Source organism: Dreissena polymorpha, chromosome 7 (genome assembly GCF_020536995.1).
Source record: "Dreissena polymorpha isolate Duluth1 chromosome 7, UMN_Dpol_1.0, whole genome shotgun sequence".
In the NCBI taxonomy this organism is placed as follows: Eukaryota; Metazoa; Mollusca; class Bivalvia; order Myida; family Dreissenidae; genus Dreissena; species Dreissena polymorpha.
In genome coordinates this window covers 42,796,783-42,824,317 of record NC_068361.1, presented here as the reverse complement: position 1 = coordinate 42,824,317, position 27,535 = coordinate 42,796,783, and the positions used below count along the sequence as shown (strand labels likewise).

Sequence of the window (27,535 nt, the reverse complement as noted above, 5' to 3'; positions counted from 1 at the left end):
TCACAATTAAATGACGAATAAATGTGGGAAGATTATGATCAATGGCCACTTAACAATAAGGAATTACTGTATTGCTGCCAGCATTTGAATACTTGAAAGACGATAGCATTAAAGGGGCCTTTTCCACATGTATTGAAGTTTGTCATTAAATACTTCATATTGATAAATGCTAACATTGGATCTGAATAGCTCCAGTAAAAAACAAGAATAAAATCAAAGAAAGAAAAAAGTAACCTCAACTGGACTCAAAACAGTTGGTTGTAATATTTGTTCTAAATCTCGACTTTTCTCGCTGCGAAATGCCTTAGCGTGTACAACAATACTACCACTGTTGCTATTTTTAGATATCACGTGACGCGTCGAATTTCAGAACGAGACTGAAAACAAGTTTTCAGCGGAGAATATCGATTAATTTATATGTTTTTTTTATTGTAAACATTCGGAAAATTCATGAGCACTGACACTGCTTACGAAAACGTCAAACATATTCATACAAGCATGTGTTTAGTAAATAAATTTATAAGTTATTGTAAAATAAACAGTATAACATCTAAATAATAATTCAACGACATAATATTTAGTACCATTAGTGTATCTTTATCAATTCTGTTTCATCTTTATAAATATACGAGTTACCCATGACCATCAGAGTAAAAGTAGTCTAAAGACTAAGCATAGATAATTAAACAAACCAAATATGTACAATAACCGTCTAATGAAATACATTAATTATATAACTATAATTCTCAAAGTTATGAGGTTTGGGTGTGTTCATGTGTGAGATTTTTCATGAACGATCGAACGTGTAAGAGGTGTGTTGAATAACCATTAGACGAAACCCTATATAAGGTGAAGAACATGATACTGTTTAAATGTTATGTTATTTTTATTTTATATTGAATAAATATTCCTTTACAGTGAATGACAATATTGCAGAATTCTATAGACAAGAGGAAAAAACAGACGTGGTGCAGAATGTCTATGCATGCATATTGATAACTCGTTTTGCGTGATTATACGTGACAAATATATATAATAAATCTTTATTCTTTGTATTTTTTGGAAACATTATTTAACCCATTTGTGGTCAACGGTAATGCTTATTTTGATAATGTTGTTCCGTACACTAACGTACACTCTTTACAGGACTAGGCCCTTCTTAATGACGGAGATTTCTTTTACAGATAACCGCTATATACGTAAACTGTTTCTCATAACCATTTCAAAAGGCATAGTAATAAAGCGCTTTACTAGGTATCCGGTCTTTCTTTCCCACAGAAAATCGTATTTACGCGAATTTGGACAGCGCAGACATTCGTTCCTACGTTGTTTTGACTACCCGGAAAATCGTTCTCACGTTATTTTGACAGTCCGAATATTCGTTCCTACATACTAATCACGATCCGGACTTTCGCTTCTACATAATTTGTACATCCGGACATTGGTTCATACACTTCAAGGCAACACATTTACTGTGAATACAATATGTACATGTATATATAGTAATGGGCAAATCGTTCAAATTCAATTCCAACGTGGAACTTCTAACGAACGAACGCGGTCAGCCTGTGTTATGCTTCGAAGGTCACTCGTACGCCAAGAAACACACGTCTAAGTCTACAATGCGGTGATCAGGCAGTTAAAGTCTCCCAGATTTCCGCAAGGTTTCTCTAATTACAGATATTAATTTAAGTCGACAAATTCAAATAATTGGTAACGTTATCATGATCATGCTCACGAAAAATTCTTAAAACTGACCAAAAATATGATAAAAATATGAAAAATAGCACACTATTTAAATAATGACACATTAACAACACCGGTTAAAAATTGAACAGAGTGTCATATTAATTTGAATAAAATGTGTTTATAATGACCAGGATAGCAATAAAGTAAGAACCAATGTCAGGGTTGTCAAAATGATTGTCCGGATTTATTGTAGGAATTATTGTCCGGATTTGTGAAAGAACGAACGAACGACTGTTCGTGTTGTCAAAACAACGTAGAAACGAATGTCCGTCAATCATTCACTTAATAATTATGATTTAACTGCCTCATATCTATTCAGTATTTAGTTTCGACAATCTGTTTGGACTAATTACTTTCAATTTGAGTATTTGGCGTTAAATTAGTCCTAGAAACGACTACGCAATACTTCTACCAGGAGAAGAGATGTAGGTATCATAAATTGTGTTTGTTGTCCAGACATCTGCTTTGATTGTTTTATGACAACATGTTGTTATTAAGTATTTGACGTCACAGTATCTGATCACAACGAGATTATGGGTTTGTGCTGAACACAGGGACGATAAAACCTCAGATCTATCAATAAACAAGATTAGTGATCGATCTTTGATTAAACACCGCGATAAAAATGATAAATCGGAGAGTGTCAAACTGTGTGCAAACACATGAATAAAACAAGAACTTCAATCAAGAACATTTATAAAATGCATTAGCACTTAAAATGGGAATTATATATTACTGCTAATTCTGACAATGTCATCTGGTGTTGACAATATTGTTACACGAATCCGTACCTATGCTGACCGCAATATCTTCCGAATACGATACTCTAAGTGAGGGACAAACTGTCTCGGTGTACAAACAACAGACGAACAAGATTAATTTGATTATCAACGAAACTTTATTATATTTTGAACGCAATGTTTGTTGTTAGTACAATACTAGTAAACAATCTTACAATAAACTGTTTAAGCATTAAGTAAATGAATAAAGTTATAATGACTATCAACGTATCATTAAAGTTAATGTTTACATTTAAGAAGCAGTCGTCTATCTACAAATGTCCCCGATTTATATTAATATTCAGTTATTTACGTTTCCATCCTCCAGTCCGCGTTCTTCTTGTCGTTGAAATGTTATTGTTAAATGGGTTCCAAGTGATAGTAGATGTGTTATGAATTTAGATGTTGTGGCCGAAAGTTCTTATGTTAAAAGCTAGCGTTCCTGCTGTGTCGTCACTTTTATACTATCCCGCGCTGTGATACAGTAACCGGCACTCGGGTTGCTCGCAGCCAGTCAGAACGCTTCCTTTGTATGACATAAGCGGCGAACCTCTTCGTTTTGAAAAATCCGAAAAGAATCCATTTGCCCGAAAAAAAATCCGTTTCGGATAGCCTTAAAATGCTTAAAGCACTCATCCCCTAATATATTCAGTTCCCTTTTTCGGCAATAACAATAGTGTAGTGTAACCACAACAGTAAGGTTCAATATTTGAGCGCATGTACATAAATAACAACTCTGAATATTTTCAAGCAAAAATAGGCGCCGAAAGCAAAACTTATTCGAAATCATGGAGGATTTACACATTACAAATGCAATTCGTATGGCAATAAGTAAGTTTTCAATCCTTATTGTCTTCCTGAGTTGTATTATAAACAACGGTAGTGGATCCAGTGTGGATGGAATGTTATACAGGTAAATTTTGCATAATTTCGCGACCTGTCAGCCTTCATATCACACTATTATTACATCGCCGAATGGTATAAAGAGTGAATAATTGAAATTAGATGCGGCCTTGCGAGGCACTATTAACAATTGATACTCGTTCAGCCTCGTTCTGGAATTCTGAGAGTCACGTGACTTCGCCATCTAAAAAATGTTGGTTCAGTGTGAAAAGGGTCGAATAGACCAGTTTCAAAATATTTCCACTGTTGCCATTTAACATATCACGTGACGCGTCGAATTTCATAACGAGGCTGAACGTGTAACTTAGTTCGACGTATTATCACGTTGCCTATACCACGTGACTTTTTAAGATCTGTGTGGGGAGTTAAATGTCAACAAAAGCACGACAAAGGTAACATTTCTAAGGATAACTTTTTTAATATGTCATCATTTTCAATGGGATAAAGTGGAGAGCCCGCTCATTCATGAGAGTTTTCTAAAGATATCATGATTTTGTAAAACAAATGAATATTTTTTCAGTAAAGTGCAACCGCGCGTTTGAACGGTTAGAAAAAGGTAGGATCAGTGTGGGGATATTATTTTATTATGACACAGAAACATCACTTCTCGTGAAATGAAACAATAAACTTTATGGGCGGAGCTTACACTATGTCATTTTGCATTCTTTTTTCAGGTTTCTTTCATATATTTATGAAAACAAAATCAAGAAAAATATGCTAACAGTAATATGATCTGTGTGGTATACGTATTTAGAAGGATCTGTGTGGTATCCGTGTTTCTACAATTTACGGATAAATTGAGATAATAACGACAATATATATATTTTTTGATTAATTTCAATTATTCCGATACAACAATTACTACTACTACTCCTACTATTACTACTACTTCTGCTACTGCTACAACTACTAATACTGGTACTACTACTACTACTACTACTACTTCTACTACTACTACTACTACGACTACTACTACTACTACTACTACTACTACTACTACTACTACTACTACTACTACTACTACTACTACTACTACTACTAGTAGTAGTAGTAGTAATAGTAGTAGTAGTATATCTATTATTATTATTTAAAAATTCATTCATTTCAGTAATCACCTATTTGGCATTAGTGAGCGGACAAGGGTTAAGGGAAGAAAAAATAGAGAAAACAGTTTCACGAGACAGGAATGCTATACAGAAGGGGACACTAGGAGTAAGGTGGGAGCGGGCGAGACGAAACGATAGCAAACTGTTGCCAACAATAAGAATGCGGATAGACGAACACAGTGGACATTTTAATTCTGACACAAATTCTACAATTTCCTGAGTAATACGTATGTTTTAAAATCAAATTTGGAATACAAACTGATAAAACAGAATCCACCAGACGTATTGGCTTGTCATTTTGTTTTTATTTAAAGTTTAAGGTAAACGGTATGTTTATTAAAAACAAAATACTGGTCATAGTAGAAACATATATATATGTATGTGTTTGTGTGTTTTATTTCATATATGGAATTTATATTATTGCATTAGTTTATTACATAGTATAGATATTGACAATCATTCGCCATGTGTTGGTGATAATGTCATGTTATAAATTATGTCGTTGTATTCAGTGTAACAAGTGTATGCTTATCTTTAGCGTTAATTATTTTAAAGAGAATATAAAAAGTAAATGAATAAATATTATATTATATGATTATATATGTACGATTCTCCTCTTGTGTTGTGGATGGATGCAGCTCTGAAGGATGTCAAGACGTATTTCGAATTAAGGAGTATTGTATTGTAAACACAACCACATTGCATACATTGTTTACTGTCAATTACCACGGCCTAGAGTAATTATAAGCAGGCAGTTAATTATGTAAAGCAATCGTGAAAATCCCTAGTATTAGAAACCCTGGCTGCTTATGATTATCGAACTAGCTCATGACAGCGGTATTTAAAATTGAAACCAACGAAAAAACTTCGCAAAACTTTAATCAAGTTATAATTAAAAAAGAATCACAGATTCGATAATACAAATCACAGATGCGATATATTAATGAATAACGTTAATCCAAATTATTGCACAATTATTTGAGAATGATTTCAAACACACAAACGAACTAAACGAAACCTAAAAATTAATCAAATTCGGATAACTTTAGAATCATTTTGAAAAGTAAAGTAAAAGTAAAACAACGAATAAAATAACGTAAAACGATAATGAAGTTACACAGACAAACTGTAAACTATAATGATTTTTAATCAGTATTCACGGATTTATGTGAAGTCCTCACGTATCGAGAAAGGTTTGTTTTGCGTTTGTACGTTTTGAAACACTCCTCACTACTGTAACACTTGTCATGCATGTGGGTATTGACGTGCTCTCTGAGGTCATTCTCCCTCCTAACTGCCAACCCACACTGGTAACATTTCACCAATCCCTCTTTTTTGCACTTTTCTCTCTAGCCACGAGTAGGTACTTGTCCGCAAAGCTCCTGCCGCACTGTACACACACGTGACTTTGGGGTCCTTTGTTCGTTGAAGCCTTCTAAGATTGTAGGCATCCTGAGAAAAAAACAACATATTTTATTCACGTGACATTTCAATGCGTAAACACGCTATTTCAAAAATGTTAGTATCTGAGGACACGCGTTCGTTAGTTTTAAATTACAAACGATTTGACGATTATCGAGTTATTTCAAAATATATGATAACCTGAGAGATGAGATATATTGTATATTTGTGTTGTTTCAAGAAAATCCGTTCATCTGTTTGTGAGCATAACTGTATAAAAATGTAACTATTTTTAAGGTATTTAATCTTACCTGAAATGCTTTCCCACAGCAGTTATAGTTTCCAGAGTTAGCGTGTCCCCTAATGTGGCGCAATAATCCAGCTCTGGTCTTCGACATTTTTCCGCATTCGGAGCATTGAGCCATACCTTAAAGCAAATATAATATCAAAAATAATATACGATACATAACTTCACCTGACAGTAGTGTTTGGCGCCAAAATAAAAATGGAATTTGATACAATAACATAAAGTGTACACTTATTTAAGGTAAGCATGGACTTGTCATCGATTTAAGATGCTCCAGCGTAAAATTTAATATTATAATGGGGATTGTACAGCATGCCTGTAAATCATAATTATGTATTAGTTCAACAAGCGGTGCAAGCGTAGTGTATAGCCATTATGTGTTTTACATGCTAGCGCATTTAAAAATCCCGTTTCAAATACATTGTTGACAAGCATTTTTTTTAACAACTTAATAGAACTGAAAAACTTAAAAACAGTATACCACACAGATCCGTTGAAAAACGTATACCACACAGATCATATTACTGTAAGAATAGTTTTCTTGAATTTTGTTTCGTAAATAAATAACAGAAACCTGAAAATGGATGCAAAATGATAAAGTGTAAGCTCCGCCCATAAAATTTATTTCTCAATTGCACCAGAGGTGATGTTTTTGTGTAAACAAAAAATAATGTCCCCACACTGATCCTACCCTTTTCTTACCGTTCAAACGCGCGGTTGCACTTTACTGAAAAAATACTTATTTGTTTTATAAAATCATGATACCTATAGAAAACTCTCATGAATGAGCGGGCTCTCCACTTTATCCCATTGAAAATGGTGACATATTAAAAAAGTTATCCTTAAAAATCTTACCTTCGTCGCGCTTTTGTTGATATTTTACTCCCCACACAGATCTTAAAAAGTCACGGGGTATAGGCACCGTGATTATATCAGGGACATTTGTTGAACAAAGCTTTTTTGTATAAGTCCCTGATTATATCAATAACTATAAACCAGTCAGCTGTTACTGTTTTCATTCGAGATTTTCAAGAGCTGTTAACAAGTAGTGCATTTACTCTCACATTGAACTATTATCACAGATAAACGGTTCCCAATTACGATTTGTATAGAATACATATATAAAAGTAGGTTTTATGACTATTAATACAGCAACATGATGTAACGGATATGTTTTAAATAAATATATAATAAATATAGTAAAACACTTTCATTTGAACCTGTTTAGTAGACGTTAACTCATATTATTTTACTGTAATAAGTTGATAAACTGTCTATGCTGATTACACTTCAATTTAAACCGGTTTGTTATTTTTAATTGTTTGCTACATGTTGCAAGTCGGTCTGCTGTTAACTACGCTCAGCTGGATCAGCGCGAGAAAGAGTTGTAAAAGTTATGCAAGAAGTATGAGTTAGAACTGCACAGGCTGATCTGGGACGACACTGTACGCACATGCATTAAAGCCCCTTTTCATAGAGCGCGGCTCATATATATAAGTGTATTTTCTCCAAATACATGAACAGCTGAACAAATAATCAGACACACATTTACAAAATGCATCACAGTTATATGTAAACATAGTACAATATCTTACACTTCTTTAGCGATCAACACAGTAAACATTGACATGATAATCAGAGCAAACTTTATACACATATTTGTGAACTATTATTTATAGGTGTGGAATTAAATGAAATTGATGTTATTAAAGATAATAAATCTTCTAGAGGTGAATGAAACAGAGAAAAAACATTGTGCAAGTGGTATGAGCATAAAACATATAATATCATAGTGCACCAATACATACGGGAATTAGTCAATACGCATAACGCACATACACATGTATTCTCAAACCAATGCTGACCAAAACATACGTGAAAACAATCTGGTATTCTAGATAAGAAAACGAAATTCTAGAATAATTTGATGCTATGCATATAGATACATTCTTGTAAATACAAAGATTAAAAAGTATGTATACGTATGACTTGAAATTTGTACAACAAATTGATTATATTTTAAAAAGGGATTTTCCACAGAATCCCTTTTAAAATGGTCATTTTAAAGGAAATTTCTTTTAAAAAAACCCACATTTTTCTCACTTTTTATAAGAAATTAAAAAAAATTTACGCTGACAGTACAACCCATCTTACATTCAGACAGGAAAATTGAACTGAAACTTAAATGTTATGCTGGCGGTACAACCTCCCAAAGGTTCAAAATAAAAACTGAATATTCTTTGAAAATGTTACGCCGGCAGTACAAACTCCCTAAGGTTCATAATCACATAGACAGATAATTGTTTGAAAATGTTACGCCGGCGGTACCAAATTCCAGCAAGGTATAATCACACAGTAAAAATCACACTGAAAAAAAGGAAGATAAACCACTTTTAAATGTTCAAGTTCTTAGGTTCATAATCACAACAGATAATTCTTTGAAAATGTTACGCTGGCGGTACAAACTCTCAGAGGATCATAATCAAAATGTTACGCCGGCGGTACAAACTCCCTAAGGTACCAATAGTAAAAATCACACAAACCACTTTTAAATGTTTAAGTTCTTAATTTAATAGTAAATTATACAAGTAATGTAAGTACAGAACACACACAATGATATAACCCTTAAAATGTAACTGAAAATGTTACGCTGGCGGTACAACCTCATAAATGTTCATAATCACAACAGATAATTCTTTGAAAATGTTACGCTGGCGGTACAAACTCTCAAAAAGTACACAATGACAGATAATTGTTTAAAAATGTTACGCCGGCGGTACAAACTTCCAGAAATGCATAATCACACAGAAAAAATCACACTGAAAAAAAGGAAGGTAAACCACTTTTAAATGTATAAGTTCTTAAATTATTAGCAAATTATAAAACAAGTCATAACAAGGGCTGTTTGTAAAACATGCATGCCCCCCATATGGGCTCTCCGTTGTAGTGACAGCCATTGTGTGAATATGTTTTTTGTAACTGTGACCTTGACCTTTGACCTAGTGACCTGAAAATCAATAGGGGTCATTTGCAAGTCATGATCAATGTACTTATGAAGTTTCATGATCCTAGCCATAAGCGTTCTTGATTTATCATCCGGACACCATTTTACTATTTCGGGTCACCGTGAAATTGACCTTTGACCTAGTGGCCTGAGAATCAGTAGGGGTCATCTGCAAGTCATGATCAATCTACCTATCAAGTTTCATGTTCCTAGGAATAAGCGTTCTTCAGTTATCATCCGAAAAACATTTTACTATTTCGGGTCACCGTGAACTTGACCTTTGACCAAGTGACCTCAAAATCGAACGGGGTCATCTGCGAGTCATGATCAGTGCACCTATGAAGTTTCATGATCCTAGGCATAAGCCTTCTTGAGTTATCATCCGGAAACCATTTTACTATTTCGGGTCACCATGACCTTGACCTTTGACCTCAAAATCAATAGGGGTCATCTGCAAGTCATGATCAATGTACCTATGAAGTTTCATGATCGTAGCCATTAGCGTTCTTGAGTTATCATCCGGAAACCATTTTACTATTTCAGGTCCCCGTGACCTTGACCTTTGATATAGTGACCTGAAAATCAATAAGGGTCAACTGCGAGTCATGATCAATCTACCTATCAAGTTTCATGATCCTAGGCATAAGCGTTCTTGAGTTATCATACGGAAACCATTTTCCTATTTCGGGTCACCGTGACCTTGACCTTTGACCTAGTGACCTGAAAATCAATAGGGGTCATCTGCCAGCCATTATCAATCTACCTACGAAGTTTCAATGTTCCTAGGCATAAGCGTTCTTGAGTTATCATCCGGAAACCATTTTACTATTTCGGGTCACTGTGACCTTGACCTATGACCTAGTGACCTGCATATTAATAGGGGTCATCTGCGAGTTATGATCAATCTACATATCAAGTTTCATGATCCTAGGCCTAAGCGTTCTTGAGTTACCATACGGAAACCATTTTACTATTTCAGGTCACCGTGATCTTGACCTTTGATCTAGTGACCTCAAAATCAATGGGGGTCATCTGCGAGTCATGATCAATGTACCTATGAAGTTTCATGATCATAGGCCCAAGCGTTCTTGAGTTATCATCTGGAAACCACCTGATGGACAAACCGACCGACAGACCGACATGTGCAAAGCAATATACCCCCTCTTCTTCGAAGGGGGGCATAGTAAATACAGAACACACAAAATGTTGTGTAAATTTTCAATCAGTGAAATTTTCAAAATAAAAAACAATACCAGTATACTAATATGTACTCAATCCACCAGTCAGCAGGTCAGAAAATATATATTAAATAGTGGGAATGATTCCATATTATTTATGTCACACTTAAATTAGTTCTCAAAATATACTAGTATTAAAAAATGCTAAACATTTTTTTTAACATGTGAAGTCATTATGAAAAATTAAATATTTAAATAAAACAATCTTTACCGCTATTACATGTATAACCATTCAAAGTTCTTTAACAGGTGCAATTGCTGCAATTTGTATTTTCATTACTAAACAATTCTGTCACAATTTTAGTATGTATTGTAAGGGCAGAACTTTATTGTTTCTCTGAAATACTCAAACATCATATAGGACATACAAAATAAAACATTGGTAATCACAAATTAACAAAATCAATTTTAATTCAGCATATTAAAATGAAGACAAGTTCATGCAAAGCATTTCTAAACCGAAATCGAAAAAATGTTAGAATAATGCACATGAACACATTCACAGTTACAATGGCTTACAAAGGCTGACTGAATACGAATTGTTCACCATTAGAACTTATTTTCTGTCTAGTTTCCCAAAAGATCTCAGGTTATTTTAAGATATTAAATTGATTGCAACAGTAAGAAACGTGAAATCTCTTTAATTAACTTTTGTTTATATAGCGAAAGAAATTCAAAAATAGTTTTATTTAAAATAATCTCATAAACCATTCTAACATATAAACTGTTATATACAAGTCCCATATTCTACTGACCGAAATGACATAAGAAGAATATGACCACCACCACTGAACAAAACCAATAATGAAAAAAGCATATACCTAAGTGAAAAGACAAGTTCTCATCAAGCATTTCAAAATGGAATTCAAACATTCTTTGGATAATGCACATAAACAAAAGTGCAGTAAAGAGAATCAAATTGTTGATTAGGGAATATTCAATTCCAACATTAAACTGAAGAAAAAGATGTAGAATAATGCTTACACTTGAAATATGATCATCAGTGTGATGTAAAATTCATGTTGTTTTTTTTTACTTCAAAACAAGAGTGCCAAACTGTCACAAGATACGCCCGTTCGGAGGTTTTGGACACCATGCTTAATGCTTGAAATGCACTAAGTGACCTCGAGACCTAGTTATTGACCCGGCATGACCCATATTTGAACTTGACCTAGATATCATTTAGATGTAACATCTGACTAAATTTGGTGAAGATCAAATGAAAACTACTTCAATTAGAGAGCGGGCACCATGCTAAATGCTTGAAATTCATTATGTGTCCGATCGTGACCTCGTTTTTGACCCGGCATGACCCATATTCGAATTTGATCTACATATCATCTAGACTCAACTTCTGACCAAATTAGGTGATGATCAGATGCAAACTACTTCAATTAGAGAGCGGACACCATGCTAAATGCTTGAAATGCACTAAGTAACCTTGTGACCTAGTTTTTGACCCGGCATGACCCATATTCGAACTTGACCTAGATATCAACTAGATGCAACTACTGACCAAGTTTGGTGAAGATCGGATGAATACAATTTGAATTAGAGTCCGGACAAAGTGGCGCCGTTGAAAATGCACTAATTGACCCTATGACCTAGTTTTTGACCCGGCATGACCCATATTCGAACTTGGCCTATATATCAACTAGATGCAACTGCTGACCAAGTTTGGTGAAGATCGGATGAATACAATTTGAAATAGAGTCCGGACAAAGTGGCCCCTTTGAAAATGCACTTATTGACCCTATGACCTAGTTTTTGACCCGGCATGACCCATATTCGAACTTGGCCTAGATATCAACTAGATGCAACTGCTGACCAAGTTTGGTGAAGATCGGATGAATACAATTTGAATTAGAGTCCGGACAAAGTGATGCCTTCCGCCCGCCGCCCGCCGCCCGCCGCCAAGGGGTTTCACATAATACGTCCCGTATTTTATACGGGCGTATAAAAAGGGCAATCATTTGCATGATTTGATAAAAAAAAATGAAGCTATCAGTCTCACAATTTGATTAAAATTATCTATGCATTTTTTTATAAAACAGAAATTTCACACCATAAAATTTAAGTTAATTCCATAACTTGACAGGGAAATGTCTTAGTATGAGAAACCTGACTTCAATCATTCAGAAAAATAACATGAAGTGCCTTAATATGTACTCTGGTTGCATATATTGATAACAACATTTATTTTAAGTTCACGACATTTTTAGTCTTGAGAAAATAGGTATAGCTTCTAGATGTGGCAATAGGATGACCTTACATCTGTCCCACCTCTCTCACCCATGAGGACCTCACTCTACTAACTCCATCAGAGTACTGGACTGAACACTCTCCTGAATAAAAGACATCTTGAAATGTAAGAATTTGAATGCTGTTATACAGCCAGGCGATATGATAATCATATGGTTATTAATTATGTCTTTTAAATTATAGCATTAGTACTCATAGCAATTGATACTGCAGAGTTAAATGTACAATGTTTTGCTGGAAAACTATAGTTTGGTACTCACAATGGGATATATAAAGAAACTGCATAAATATACCATTCATGTTTTCATAGCCAGAAATAACCAATATGATTGTCAATTTGAAATATCAAACACAGTTGTTGTGTGATGTGAAATGTCTTTGCATGTTTAAATTGTCACTTACATAATTAAAGGGTGTCTGACAGACAAATCCCTGCTATAGGTTCAATGAGTGAACGGGAAAAAATTGCCAAAACAAGATGGACTACAGCAATTCATGAATATCTGTTTAAGTTGAAATGGTACAATTCACTGCTTATGAATAAATTGTACAGCAATATGGATAAGTAACATAAAATCTACACAAAATAATAACTCTCTTTAATTAATTTCAATCGCCAACCCTCACGATATGAGTGGCAGTTCTTGATGATAATCATTCTGTATTTTTATGTTTAATGAATGAGAAATGAATAAGGAGTTGCACAACAAAAAAGTGTGACAGACATTACTGCAATACCAAACGCCTGTGGTGGGGTATAATAAAGCAGTTAGTTATTAATAAAGTTATGTAATATATATATATATATATATTTCACTATGATTCTAAAAGTGTACCTTTCAAGCAAGGTGTTTTTAAAACTAACAGTCACTTTACTAGTTGAAAATATGCATGCTGTCAGCTTTTGACAAACAGACAAGAACAGAAAAAAGGGTTTATATGTTGAGTTTCACAATATAAACAAGATTATCATTGCATGCAATGCAAAATTCCCCTACTGGTCAAAATACCATTACAAAATTGTCAGCAACATTGTCAGTGTTGTTTTGATATATCCTATAGTTCCCTCTGGGCATACCGGTAGGGAACTTACAACTGATAATTTATTCACAGTAATTAAAGCTTAATTTTGTACATGGTCAGTATCATATGGGATTTTGTTCATCTCACTTGAAAATTGTACATTATTCGTAAAATATTTTATTATGTTTAAAATTACCGTTAGCATATTTTCGGATCAATTTGGCCGGCAACCATTCCTCTCGTCCGTCTTCAAATCTCCAGAATGCTTCAATTTCTTTGTCCTTTGATGAATTTTCCTTGGACTTCGAGCAATCTGTTTTCAGATAGAATAAAAGACCCTGAACTGAATTGATGAACTACCAACCATGAGCCATCTGCAGACAGTGTCATCCACTTGTCCGAGTGTTGGGTAGAGAAGAGGAAATCATTAGTAATAGTATTACGGTTAACTGTCCATGTAAAGTAAATGTTACCAGTGACACTCCAACACTCAATGTTCAAAATGGGGCACACATTTAGCAAAATAATATCAAGGTTTATCTGCCATTGATATATATGTTCACTTTGTGACAATAAACAAGAATACTTGACTATGACCAAATATCTATTTCCATTTTTTATAGAAATTGTCCTCAACAATAGGGTCAATAAACAATGAAATTTACAACATGAAAATGGGCCATAATTATGAGAACAGGTTATAAAACTAAAACTTTAACCCATTCTCCCAAGTGTGTTCTTATCTTTATGAGCCCAGCTCAAGTTTTAGGGCCCATGGCTACTGGACTCTCGCTAATTCATAGCCCTAATGATTCAATTTAGGCTTATTTGCCCTTGAGAACTGAGATGCATTTTTAATTGGTAAACATGAATACCTAAGTTGAACCAAATGTCTTTGACAGTCTCTGAGAAATGGACCATAAAAAATGATCATCTTGATAGTACAACTATTCATGGTTTTATTTGGGACAGGTGACAAGTTGAGCAGACCACCGTGTCGTCATCATTTTAGCACATTTTTTAAAATTATACCCAAATTATGTATTTCAATGGGTGAATAAACAGTAAACGGTAGATAAATTGTGAAAACTGTTGTTTATGTCTAAATCTTAGGATAATTGTGGGAAAGAATACTTCTATTAGCATTAACTTGACAATTGAATAACCAGAAAAATTTAATAGAAATATATTACAGAACATGTAAAAACAAGTGCTGTTTGTAAAACACGCATGCTCTCCAAATGGGCAGTTCATTGTAGTGGCAGCCAGGCCATTGTGACCTTTAACTTTGACCTAGTGACCTTAAAATCAATACCGGTCATCTGCCAGTCATGATCAATGTACCAATGAAGTTTCATGATCAAGGCCTAAGCATTCTTGAGTTATCATCCCGAACCACTGTGACCTTGACCTAGTGACCTGAAAACAATAGGGGTCCTCTGCCAGATGGACCGACAAACCGACCAACAAACAGACCGACTGACATGTGCAAAACAATATTCCCCCTCTTCTCCGAAGGGGTGCATAAAAATATTTATTACATATAAATCAGGATAACTCACTTTTGATCAAGTGTCAATGTATGTCAACTTATATCTGATCAACTGTCACTGGTGTCTCAAACAGGGTCTTTATGAGGTTATTTGGTACTTGAAGCCTGGACATTTGTGTCTATGCCTAATAACTAAAACTGCATATTCAGGTTTAAAAACATTGAAATATTAGGCAAATTAATGGGGTTGGCATAAGAAGATGTGTGTTCACTCAAAGTGGTCTTAAACCAGTTTTTGTGAATTATTCTAAACTCTGTAAGTCAAGAAATAGTTATCATTTATAAAAAAGATCCATTCATTAAGTGTTCAAGAATATTATTAGAAATATATGCACTTACGCTCTGTCAGTTGACGCCTCAATTCTGAGTTTTCCGTTTCCAGTTTGGAACATTTGTCCTTCATCATTTGAAGCTCATCAACTACCTTGCTGTACTTCTCCTAGAAGTACAAGTTAATATATTGATCTATGAGCAGACCCTTTTTCTGCCGATTTTAATAGTAGTTTCATGTTCCCCCCAAAAAAAAAATTCTGAATTTTTTTTTTTTTTGCCATGCAAAAAAACTTTTTTTATTCTCACAAGGAAAACTGAAGCACAACTTCCCAATTTCACAGGTAATGTTCTCAAAATGCTTTTTCAGGCTATTTAAAAGATCAAATACTTTTTCATTTTAACATCATTTACCTGATTTCCAATCAAACACAAGGCCTTTCTTAACACTTGCATTATTTATTTATTTAATTGCTCATGTTTCTGTTACACAAAAAAGGAAATTAATTAACTTACAAGGAGTCCCTCAGAAGTGTTTGAACATTCCTCATTGGCATCATCTTCCAGGTCAGTTTGCTTTCTTTTTTTTGTAAGTGGTCTGGATCCCAAAAATTCCTTTCTAAAAAATATTCAAAAATTAACTTCAAATATATACAACACCAACATGTTTTACATTGTCTGTGGCTTCAGGGCTTTTTTTCTTTCTTTGGGACCCACGGTAAAATGGCCCTTTCCCCTCGGATTTTTTTCCCCTCAGCAGGCAAATTTTCCCCCAGACTTGATTTTTTCCCTTAAATTTTTATTTTTTTTAAACTTTAAATTCATAAGTTAACCTGATCCAGTGTAGAAATTAAAACATATTGCATAATTAAATTATCTGTTGCCTTGAATTTGTTATAAAAACAGCAAAATATGTTAAATTGATTATTTAAGACTTTCCTTATTTCCGCCAAAATCCGGTGTTTTGCGTGATTTTTCCCCCAAATTCAGCATTTCGCACGATTATTTTTCCCCTCAAAAAAGGCCAGGCCCTTTCCCCAAAGTAAGATAAAAACCCCTGGGCTTTAAAATGTCCCGCGACACAGGTGCCTCAACATGCTTGTGAAATTATAAAAATGAAAACAGAGCAAATATAACAACCCCTTTTTTAAAAGGTACATAAAGGACATACAGAGAAAATACTTATTAAAACACTGTTTGGGGTTAACCAATCAAGCAATGTAAGAAAAAACTTACATACACAGTACATAGTACTGTAAAAGCGTTTGAGCACCTGTCCCAAATTAGAATTAGTAGTATTCATAACTCGCACAAAAAAAAATCATTATTTTTAATTCTACCATGGCAACTTCTTTGCTATTGACATATTAGGAAGTTTTGTGGTTGATTCTGCAACAAAACACTTACGGCTTTGAATGCTTTGAAAGTAGGTTTATAAATAACCCAACATTTTATTTAAATTGTAATGGCATATTCATGTATATATTTAATCCGCTGAAATGGAGGATGGGGGCTTATATAAAAGTTCTCATTTATTACCTTGAAATACAGGTTAATTATAAATACAAACCGGTAAGTATTTAAATAATCAACAATGAATTGTTCTTAATTTGGGTTACACAAACAGTGTGTTGTTCTGTTGTTGCAATCAAGCCACTCATGCAGCACCGTAAGGGTTTAATGTCTTTGCATCATTACTGCAATAACTAATGCCTACCAGTCTATTATTTCTTTAAAAAAATTAATATTCACATTTACATTCTTTCCTATAATAATTCAAATAAGATGATACCCTTCAGCTAAAGACATTGAGTTTAAATAAAATGCAGTAAATTTGGTTGATTTTTGACAAAGCCACTGTCAAATTATTTCATATTGTGCCTACTAATGACAGAGTAGCTCTCTAGACAAGCATTGTCCGGATTAACAGCACAAAAAACATCAAACAATCATTGTGACAAATATGTCAAGATCACACAAGGCAGGTCTGACAAAATTATGCCTGAAAATCATCAATTGATAAATAAATAAGCTTGTTCCCATGACACCACTCCCACTTGCGTTATAAGAAATACGATGAAAATTTTAAAGTCTGTTACAGTTTTGTAAATTCACAATTAATTCTTACATTTTGTTGTTATATTCAGCTAATCCTTTGCTTCGCAGAATGTTCAGACACGACTCAATATCCTCGGTTGATTGAATTTTCAAGAGTGGTCTGAAGAATTTTTCAGTGATCTTCACTGAATCACCCGAAACTTCCTCCACAATGGCCCAAACTCTCTGTTCAAGCCGAGCCATCTTAATATGCAGTCCATACGAATTCTGGAATCTTCTGATGTCCTGTTAATCATGAATAATGATAACCATTCAGTATACAAAACTATAAATAATAACGCTTTGCATAATCACCTTAGAGGACTGTCCAATGTAAAATATTGGATATATTTTTTTTATAAACAACTGGTAGCAAGATGAGTTGCAGATAATTGGTCAGTAACCACATTTTAACTAACTCTTTTGACCTGTTAATTCTTTCAACAGTGAACAATGCCCATTATATTACTCCAAATATTGTACACAATTGGATAGCAGAAAAGTCAAATTTGAACAAGAGTGCCAAACTGTCACAAGATACGCCCGTTTGTAGGTTTTGGTCACCATGCTCAATGCTTGAAATGCAGTAAGTGACCTCTAGACCTATTTATTGACCCGGCATGACCCTTTTTTGAACTTGACCTAGATATCATTTAGATGCAACATCTGACTAAATTTGATGAAGATCAGATGAAAACTACTTCAATAAGAGAGCGGACACCATACACATGAAATGCACTATGTGACCTTGTGACCTCATTTTTGACCCAGCATGACCCATATCCGAACTTGACTTGCATATCATCTAGACACAACTTCTGACTAAATTTGGTGAAGATCAGATGAAAACTACTTCAATTAGAGAGCGGACATCATGCTTAATCCTTGAAATGCACTAAGTGACCCGGTGACCTATTTTTTGACCCGACATGACCCATATTCGAACTTGACCTAGATATTGTCTAGACACAACTTCTGACCAAGTTTGGTGAAGATCGGATGAAAACTATTTCAATTAGAGAGCGGACACTGCTGTGGATGCCGCCCGCCAAGGGTTAAACTATTATAAAGTCTCTCAACGTGCTTGCTTTAAACATAGGATTGGTATTGCTTTTTGCAGACAATTTTAATGTGCACCAACTATGTTAAGATTATAATATTGTCAATGCCTACATAAGTACTTTTCATCAAAATGGTGTTTATTTATATTTATTAAATGTCAAATCATTCAACAGTCATTCATAAGTTAGCAGGTAGTCAAATGCCAATCCAACTGATGCCTCTGTTCATTGATTCAAATCTAAATAATTCAAAGAAAAACTGTTTAAAAGTGTCTTGGTCAAACCATACTATATAAGCATGAGAATGCACATTTCAGACCCTTCCATTATATAAGAATAACTATACCTTCACATGAAAGATGGAAGACAGAGTTTCTTTCCAAGCCTTCATATCCGTTGGTGACATGTGCATTGATGGGCGAACTTGTCTCATAAGCCTCACCTTGTCAATGAAGCTTAGAGGCTTTTGCTTCTCCTGCAAGCAAACATTGTGCTGCCAACCCACCGTCAAGGCTGTGCATGTTGACAGGGCTGAATAAATATTCATTTTGACTGTGGTTATAGTTGCGAGACCACGCCTTAGAAGACCCTGAAGGGCTTCCCTTGTGTGATTCCCTCCAAGGGTCTCAACCTGTCCGGCACCTGCAATTCCATGATATCATTGTAAGTTGACAAAATGCAATGTACTAGTTTAACAGAATAAGATCACCAAGCAGCATTTAGAATATAAAAAAATCATTATTTCACCGGTCTCTAATAGTTAAATACTGTCTTAAATCTGCTCATCATAAGTATATCTCTATTTTTATATTTAACCCTCTATAACGCTCAAAATCAACAAAAATTAGTAAAGTATTTTGTAAAACCAAAACAATCAGTGTTCCTTTAAGCAATAGCCAAAATTCAACTCTAGATGTGGTATAATTACATAGATCTTTGAAGAAACAAAATGCTTGTTCTTATTTATTTGTGACACAATTTATTCCTTTTTTATTTTACTGCAAATAGATCTATTCTTAGGAAACAGAAACACTTAAATGGTACCCTGTTAGTGTTTATGTGCGTATGAATAATACATATTGTTGTGGGAAATGAAGATGGCATTATATATGCAAAATAATAATAAAAACGAGCATCTATTTTACCAGACCACATCTGGCATTGAAAATTCGGCAATTGTCTAAAGTAAAAATGAACACTATGTTTCGTTGTTTATTATACGTTATTTTACGAAATATTATACAAAATGTTCGTTCATTTTCAGTAGTAATGGGACTGTAAGTCCATGGAAGTTACTAATCTACTCTTCAATTTTGATAAATAAAGGGGGAAAAAATCTGGAAGTACCAAGGCTATCCCAACATAATTGTATGTGCACTATTGCAGTATATCACATATCATTACTATAAATAGTAACAAAATGACTTCGCGACAGGGCCGTTATTCATCTCTAGCGGGCCAATATAAATTATATCAGCTATAAATAGCTCTGTCGTGTGCTATTGTCTAAATAATACACATTTATTTTAAGTTTCGTAAAATTACATCCAATATTTAAACAGAAACAGCTCTGGACACAAAAAAAAAGGTTTTCAAAATTTATTGATTATATTGATTAAAGTCACAGAAGGGGGCATAACGCTGAAGTTATCAGGACAATCTTTACAAACTTTACACATGCAAAACTGCAGTACAATGTATGATGATAGACATTGATTTAAAAGCTTAAGGAAATTGGATGCAATATTATAGTTATTGAAATATCAGCTCTGGACGGCAAAAAGTTGACAAAAATAGATAAGTTTCAGTAAAAATATGGGGCATAACTCTGGAATTACAAGGTAAATCCCAAAACACATCTGATGAAAGACAAAGACTTGTCACAATAACTCACACTGTGAACTTTGTACTGTGGTGAGCTAAATATATAAAATAGTGCTCTAATATATACCTTTCATCTTTAATTTCGACGGGTCACAATCGTCAGGGACCATTCCCACCAGTATTGTAAGTTGTTGAAAAACTCCACTTTGAAAAGAGTCCATTAAAAACTTCACGTGTTCAAGGTCCAGCAGTCTTGATGCTCTTTTTGGCGAAGGTGGGATGAGATTTTCAATATGGACATCAAATATTCCTAAAAAAATGTTGATGAACAGTAAATTCAAACAAGACATTCATGATTGCATTGTCACTTGCCTGTAGTGGTGCAACATTTAATTGATTTATCGATAAATCATGATCTTAATTCCTCAGATAACAATGCATCTATAGCAAACTCATCTATTTATCACTGGCAGTTTGCTAGACATTTATTTTTAAGTATCATGAAATTCCATACAAAAGTTACTGAGAACAGCTAAGAAAAGTGTGACAGACCCCAGTTCAGACAGTCAGAATAATGGACGGAATGAAAATACCAAACAATATCATTATCACAAGCTCACTCCAACATTATATATGTTATATACATTAATTGTTCTTACCCAAAAACATCTTTTGTGCTTCATTCTCATAAGTGTCTGAAACAAAGTAGTACTTGTTAGTGTTACTTATTGTTTTTCAGCAAATTGTCATTGTTCATTGCCTAACAAGTTGAAATATAAATTACAAGTAAACACAGCATTGTCGAGATTTCAGAAACTTGATCTTACAAACTTTTCAATAGCCAGATTATGTATGGTAGAGACAGAAGCTAGTGTTATTTTTCCTTCTATGGACAGATACGGTAAACGGACTTGTTCCAAATGACCTATGGACCCGTTCCCAAAATGAACCAGACCCATCCCAATTTCAAAAAAAACTGCAACAAAATCGAGTAAACAATTCCCCGAAATCGCCAAATTGACGTATTTCGAGACTGTAAAAAAAATTGTTACAATTCACAACTTGATTTTACCCAATTTGGTGATTTCAGGGCGCGAAAATTTCCGAATGGCAACGGACATGTTCCCAATTGGGTGAAAAAAATAACTTGATTCACAAAATTATCTTTCTGCCCAATTAAGGAAGCTCTGATTGAGTGTATAAATCCCAATAGTTATTTAATTGCAGTAAATACGGGTCTTAATAGATCAATTTCTTTTAAACAACGGTGATTTTTGGGCTGAACTGATTTGGTAATCAGATTTTCTTTGATTAAAAGAAATTAAAAAAAATCTAGTGCTACAATGCAAAATCTATATTATTACTGGTACCTTTCGTAGAAGAATCCTGTGCCTTTATCAACGTCTCAACTCCATCATCCAAAGAAAGCTCTGGCACATCAGTTAAAGACTCTGTTTAACAAACTATAGAATGAATACCCATTCACTTTACGCCCCCTCACACCATTCATGCATTTTTGTTTATTTCGCTCGCTAGTTTTATTTTTTGAGGACAAATATTCAATTTTTTTGTATCTTTATGGAGCAGACAAAATATTTGTTAAATGCAACTGTGTGGGGTTTTTTGCATACATTTATGTGCTTGAAAAATCCAGCACAACATTATGGATGGTATGAATACAAACTGTTAAAATAAAGCAATTTTGAAGCACACTTCTTTATAAATTTAAAACTATCTGCAATGACACATGTGGTCAAATCATGGGTCACCATTAAACATATGCTTTATTCTTGCAAAAAAAACATTAAGTTCATTTAGCAGTTCCTTTGTTTGTAAATTGAAAAATTATAAAAATAAATAATTCAGTGTAAATAAAAGAATTCAGGCTTTGTTCAGCTGATTTTATAGCCACTCTTAGCAATATTATCAATAGCAAAACTCATTTTTTCCCAAATCCCCCACACAAAATATCCCAATAGGTTGATTTGAAAAAGTTTAGAAAATATGAGACTTCCAGTGTATATAAAGGACTTACATGTTGAAATTACCAATAAAATCATTTATCAAAAACAATTTATCCATCAATTCATTTAGTTTTACTAATATTTTCCCAATTTGGGGTAAATTGACACTGGAATTATCAATTTTAAAGGGTAAAGAACATGTTTCCAAAGTTGCTAAAAAAAGCCCTGAAATTATAAAGCATACCAGTGAAGGAATCATCACTACTTGGCATATTGTCCTCTGAATCTGATGTGGTTGACTGAACTGCAATAAAAACATTTTATTGTAAACTACAGAGCCAGATATTGTGATTTTATCTTATTTTGTGAAGGAGTTCATTTAAAATTGAGTTGTTTAAGTCTGAACAACTGAACCTGTACACGGACACTCACTGCATATAAAATAACTGAAAAATGGAACTTCATTTGGTTGGAATATTTTTTAATATGATTCCCACATTTTTCCAATTGTTTTTGATAAACAACTAAGAACATATATTTTCAACGAGGTATGTGTCTTTCAGAATCAACCAACAACAGTTGACAAGTTTTTTTTTCCTTCTTTGTGACCCGCCGAAAATTGGCCCTTTCCCCTCCAATTTCGTAAACAAGCCTTATTTCACAATTTTCTCAAATTCAAGGGGAGTTAATTCTGGACTTTTTACTCTGATGTAACCCATTTTCGATAGGGTTAGAGTCCTCATTAATATCAACACACTGGACAAGTTTGAAAAGAATCGGATGAAAAATGTGGACTTTATCAGATAAACAAGAGAAAGTCTAACGCGCACACAGACAGACAGAAACCATGCCATCCCATAAGCTCTTCTGGCCTATGGCGAGTAGAGCTAAAAATACAAAATAACGTTTTATTGTACAATTTTTTAATGTTACTGTAACCATGAAGCCATTAATATGATTAATAGGCTGATAGCTTTGTAAACTTTTGTTTGAAAAGAATGAAAAATATTTTACCATAGCTGGACCATCTTTTTAAGAAAGCCGAACAAGTTTTCTTTCCTTCATTGGTGTTATCTTCCAAAGAGAGAAGAAAGCAAGCTGTTCCTACTTTCACCTGAAATAGAATTCAGTCAAAATCTTTTTTTCTTACAATTTTGGCGACATGTTATACCAATGAACTTTATGCTTGAATATCCTATTTCATAGGAATTTTTTTTATAGGTATTTCTATGGTTCAAAAGTTGAATCAAAGATGAATGTATGTGTCTTTTATTTTCTCCTCGTGTTAAGTAGCAATAACTTTACTCTTGACTTGTTCTTTTTTGTCACAAGATTCATAAGGCATTTTAATGAAAATTTTGTACAATGTTAAGTTAAGAAAGGTAAGGTTGTTAACTCTTGGCAAATCTTAAGGTTCGTTTTCCTTCTGAAACATACATATCAGGGATGGAAATTAGTGGTTGCCTGTGAGCCCAGGGCCAGTACATTTTGTCCTGGGCAACACAAATTCAAAAGTTAGTAGTCTGGATGGGCAAAAATTTTACCGTTTTTCATGAAACTTTCGTTTCAAACACAACTATGAACACTTTTACTGCTATGAACATAGTTATTATCTGATAGATAAATGTCTGAGCTATTGTTATACAGTTTTTTTTGGTGTAATTATTGCTTTTGGAAGCGATTTTTTTGCTATTGTTCAGACCATGATGTTGTGCAAAAAATTTGACAGTTGTATCCCTTGTATATATGTATATACTATAGTATAATAGAGTATTTTTTACCTAAAGATCCCTGTGAATACAACAGCCAGGACAGATTTTGAGGGCGCGCAAAGAATTTAGAGGGATTTAATAAAGGCTATATTCTAAGGAACCAAATATTACCAATATTAAAGGTAGCTTTATTAGTTATATTTTTAAACATGTTGGACTAGAATCTAGACAGACTCAGACTGTCAGAGACGAGCAAAATTCTCTATCGATAAATCTTCCACCATTTTGTTTTAGTCTTTCCCCGGTTGAACGCCCCAATGTAAAAAGTTACTCAAATATGCATCAAGCGAAAACGTGTTATATTTAGTGTTACCTTTCCTTCGATTTTTATCCATTTCAAATGTTATGTTTTATTAAACAAGTTCATGATTGCTCTTTTTTAAATGGCGTCCCAAAGATATTGATTGGTCGCTTAAAGGTTACTCAACACGAATAGTTAAACGAAACCCCTGACCATTCTCCTAGCAGATTTGTCGTTCGTCCCCTAATTCACCGCTGTGAAAGAGAGTGACCCCTGGCATTACGTTCTACACTAAAGCTTATATTTTTTAGTAACAAACCACATGATAATAAGTTTCACTATAGACAAATATATTCACATATTAAATACTACATATTCAAGTAATATACGAAAATTAAGCTGGCACACAATAGTAAACAAACTGACATGCTAAGTACAAGAGATAGAGATTATCATGCATTTTTAAAAGTAAACCATGCGTGTTTAAGTCAAAGAAAGTAAGATATAGAAGGAAAATATAATTACTAATTTAAGTAATAAAATTTAAAAGATTATTCAATCATGTATATTTCACACATAAAACATTATAATGAAAGTATATTTTACTTAATAATGATATAAGTTACATATTAAATAATTTCCTTAGATGGAAAAATAGCAGGATAAAAACTTATTAAATTGGGACCGGGAGGGTGTAGGACATTATGCGCAAATGTCTTAATGAGCTCCCTCTTCATAGTTCCACTTTTGGAACGTTGTGCGCTCTGTTTGGTACATTGTGCGAAATACAAGGGAATGTGTGAAGCGGTGGTTTGGGGTGTTAAATACATGTATATTTTAATAAGCAGCGTTATCTGTGGTTAATTAACCTAAGCGGACACATGCCACACTACACCCAATACCCAAACTGTGATATATACTGGTATGATTTATCAAGCAAATTCAATATTGATTTTAAAATATTTTTTATTCATACTAAGAAAACGTAATTATATCGTTGAAAACAATGGAGGAATATTACTGTATTATAATAAAATGTCAATATATTTCTAGAACAAATAAAAATTTTATTAGTTCAGCATTGTATAATTTAATTTCTAGAACAAATAAAACTGAATTTGATCAGCCAGCAAGTATATAATTCTATTACAGTTACAAATGTGGCCCAATAGAACGTAGTTTACTCACTTTAATCATTCATTTACTTTTGTTTGGCAAAGGTGACAGAACTTTTTTAATATGTTATTAGGAGATCAAGCTATACAACATACCTTCAGCTGTGAAATACTGTTCCTTGAAGCCTTCAGTCCAGATATGATGCCTTTCACTTCCTCGTTGACTATCAACAGCAAAGTCATCGCACTCAAGCGAACAGACCACTCCATATTTACCAATTATAATAGCAATGCTTATAAGTTATTTTATAACAGCACGAACTGAAACTGTAATTAAGATACTAGTATGTTGGATTTATAATGTGTTGTGACGATTATGTATTATATCATATCAGTTGACGAGTGATGTAACGCGCACCTGCAAAGTTTATACTCCGCCCACAGGTTGGCAAAAATAGATGGGATTCGTATAAGCTCCGCCCATATAAAGACGGTGAACATAATCCTCGATCTTAATGATAATCATGCACTATATCAAATATAATTATAAATTATGTCTGAATAAAACATAAGCTTGCAAGTAAATGCATTTTAGTAACGAATATACTGTAGTAATTATTTGTTATTATTACTTTAAACGAACTCGGGAGTAGAATTCAATCTAACGGCTCGGTATATGTGGTAACCACAAAGATCTCCTAACTTAATTAGCACATCATTTGAGATAAAAAAAAATCTCAGAAATGCATATTCTTTCAGAATTAATTTAATCTAATAAAAAATCACTATTAATGTTGACAACAAACAACATATATATATATATATATATATATATATATATATATATATATATATATATATATATATATATATATATATATATATATATATATCGAATTTATTTACGCAACAAATAGTTCTGATTTGAACATTAATATGTCTTTAAAAACTTACAATGTAACACATTAAATAAATTCTCTCGCTAAAAGCTATTGTTTTTATTTGAAAATATAAGTTTTGCAACGGACAAGCTATAGAAAACGAGTACCACTTTCTTCTTGTTTGCCCCCTATATTGAGAAATTAGAAAGGAACATTTAAAACCATAGATGACGTTAAATACATTTGACATTCTAATGCAGTCGGTAAATACAAAAAAAGACATTATAAACCTTGCTTATATATTTTAACTGCTAATGTAATGCGTATTAATATGGACAATCAGTTATAATTAATAACAAGATTATAGCCATGTTAAATGATATTTGTCATTGAATATGTTTGTATAATTTAATAAAATCTACAATTTCCACGAGTTACAGTTGAAGATATAATTGTATTGATTACTGCTGTTATACTGTTGTTGTTTTTAACATAATTAATTCTCTTATTGAATCAATTTATTGATATAATTATACACACTGCGTAACTTTCTGTTTTGTTGCAAAAAAGCATTGTGTTATCATATATGCAAATAAAGGTTGTTGTTGGTATTTAATTGTTCACACCAATTGTGAGACTGTTTGTTTCATCATGTTTAACCCGGTGTTAAATTGCACATTACAATTCGTTCATCTCAAACCGATTATCATGTTATGATCGTTTATTGTCCAGACAGCTACAAAGTAAACATGGTGTCATAAAATTAGGGACCTATACTTGGGGCGCCTGCATAAACCACATGTGGCAGATGATTATATGGCCATTAAACACAATTTATGATAACCCCTATGTCATCTCTTGGCATATTGAGCAGTCATTTAAGCCAAACTTTAAAGCCAAAATAGAAAACAGTTGTTTAAATAATATACGTCACATATTTAAAAAAAGAACATATTAGTCCGAAATGGATAAGCAGGATTAAGTGT

At 33.5% G+C, this 27,535-nt stretch overlaps 2 protein-coding genes and 1 long non-coding RNA gene across 3 annotated transcripts; 1 reads left to right on the top strand and 2 right to left on the bottom strand.

Moving 5' to 3' along the window:
- Window positions 1-5,414: 5,414 nt before the first annotated feature.
- Window positions 5,415-7,149, bottom strand: LOC127836913 (zinc finger and SCAN domain-containing protein 26-like). The gene is made up of 3 exons (XM_052363558.1): window positions 7,101-7,149; window positions 6,250-6,365; window positions 5,415-5,989 (listed from the first exon to the last, which is right to left on the bottom strand). The coding sequence occupies exons 2-3, from the start codon at window positions 6,361-6,363 to the stop codon at window positions 5,828-5,830; spliced, it is 276 nt and encodes a 91-aa protein (XP_052219518.1). The 5' UTR covers window positions 6,364-6,365; window positions 7,101-7,149; the 3' UTR covers window positions 5,415-5,827.
- Window positions 7,150-8,791: 1,642 nt separating this feature from the next.
- On the bottom strand, window positions 8,792-24,752 carry LOC127837878 (uncharacterized). The gene is made up of 12 exons (XM_052365315.1): window positions 24,626-24,752; window positions 23,555-23,654; window positions 22,785-22,844; window positions 21,947-22,027; window positions 21,236-21,271; window positions 20,704-20,886; window positions 19,099-19,394; window positions 17,723-17,937; window positions 16,111-16,213; window positions 15,664-15,763; window positions 13,969-14,085; window positions 8,792-12,832 (listed from the first exon to the last, which is right to left on the bottom strand). Exons 3-12 carry the CDS (start codon window positions 22,810-22,812, stop codon window positions 12,756-12,758), a joined length of 1,236 nt encoding a protein of 411 aa, XP_052221275.1. The 5' UTR covers window positions 22,813-22,844; window positions 23,555-23,654; window positions 24,626-24,752; the 3' UTR covers window positions 8,792-12,755.
- LOC127837879 (uncharacterized) lies at window positions 19,309-26,483 on the top strand. The gene is made up of 3 exons (XR_008029514.1): window positions 19,309-19,415; window positions 24,328-24,434; window positions 25,803-26,483. It is a non-coding gene; the product is annotated as an uncharacterized LOC127837879 (long non-coding RNA).
- Window positions 26,484-27,535: the final 1,052 nt, after the last annotated feature.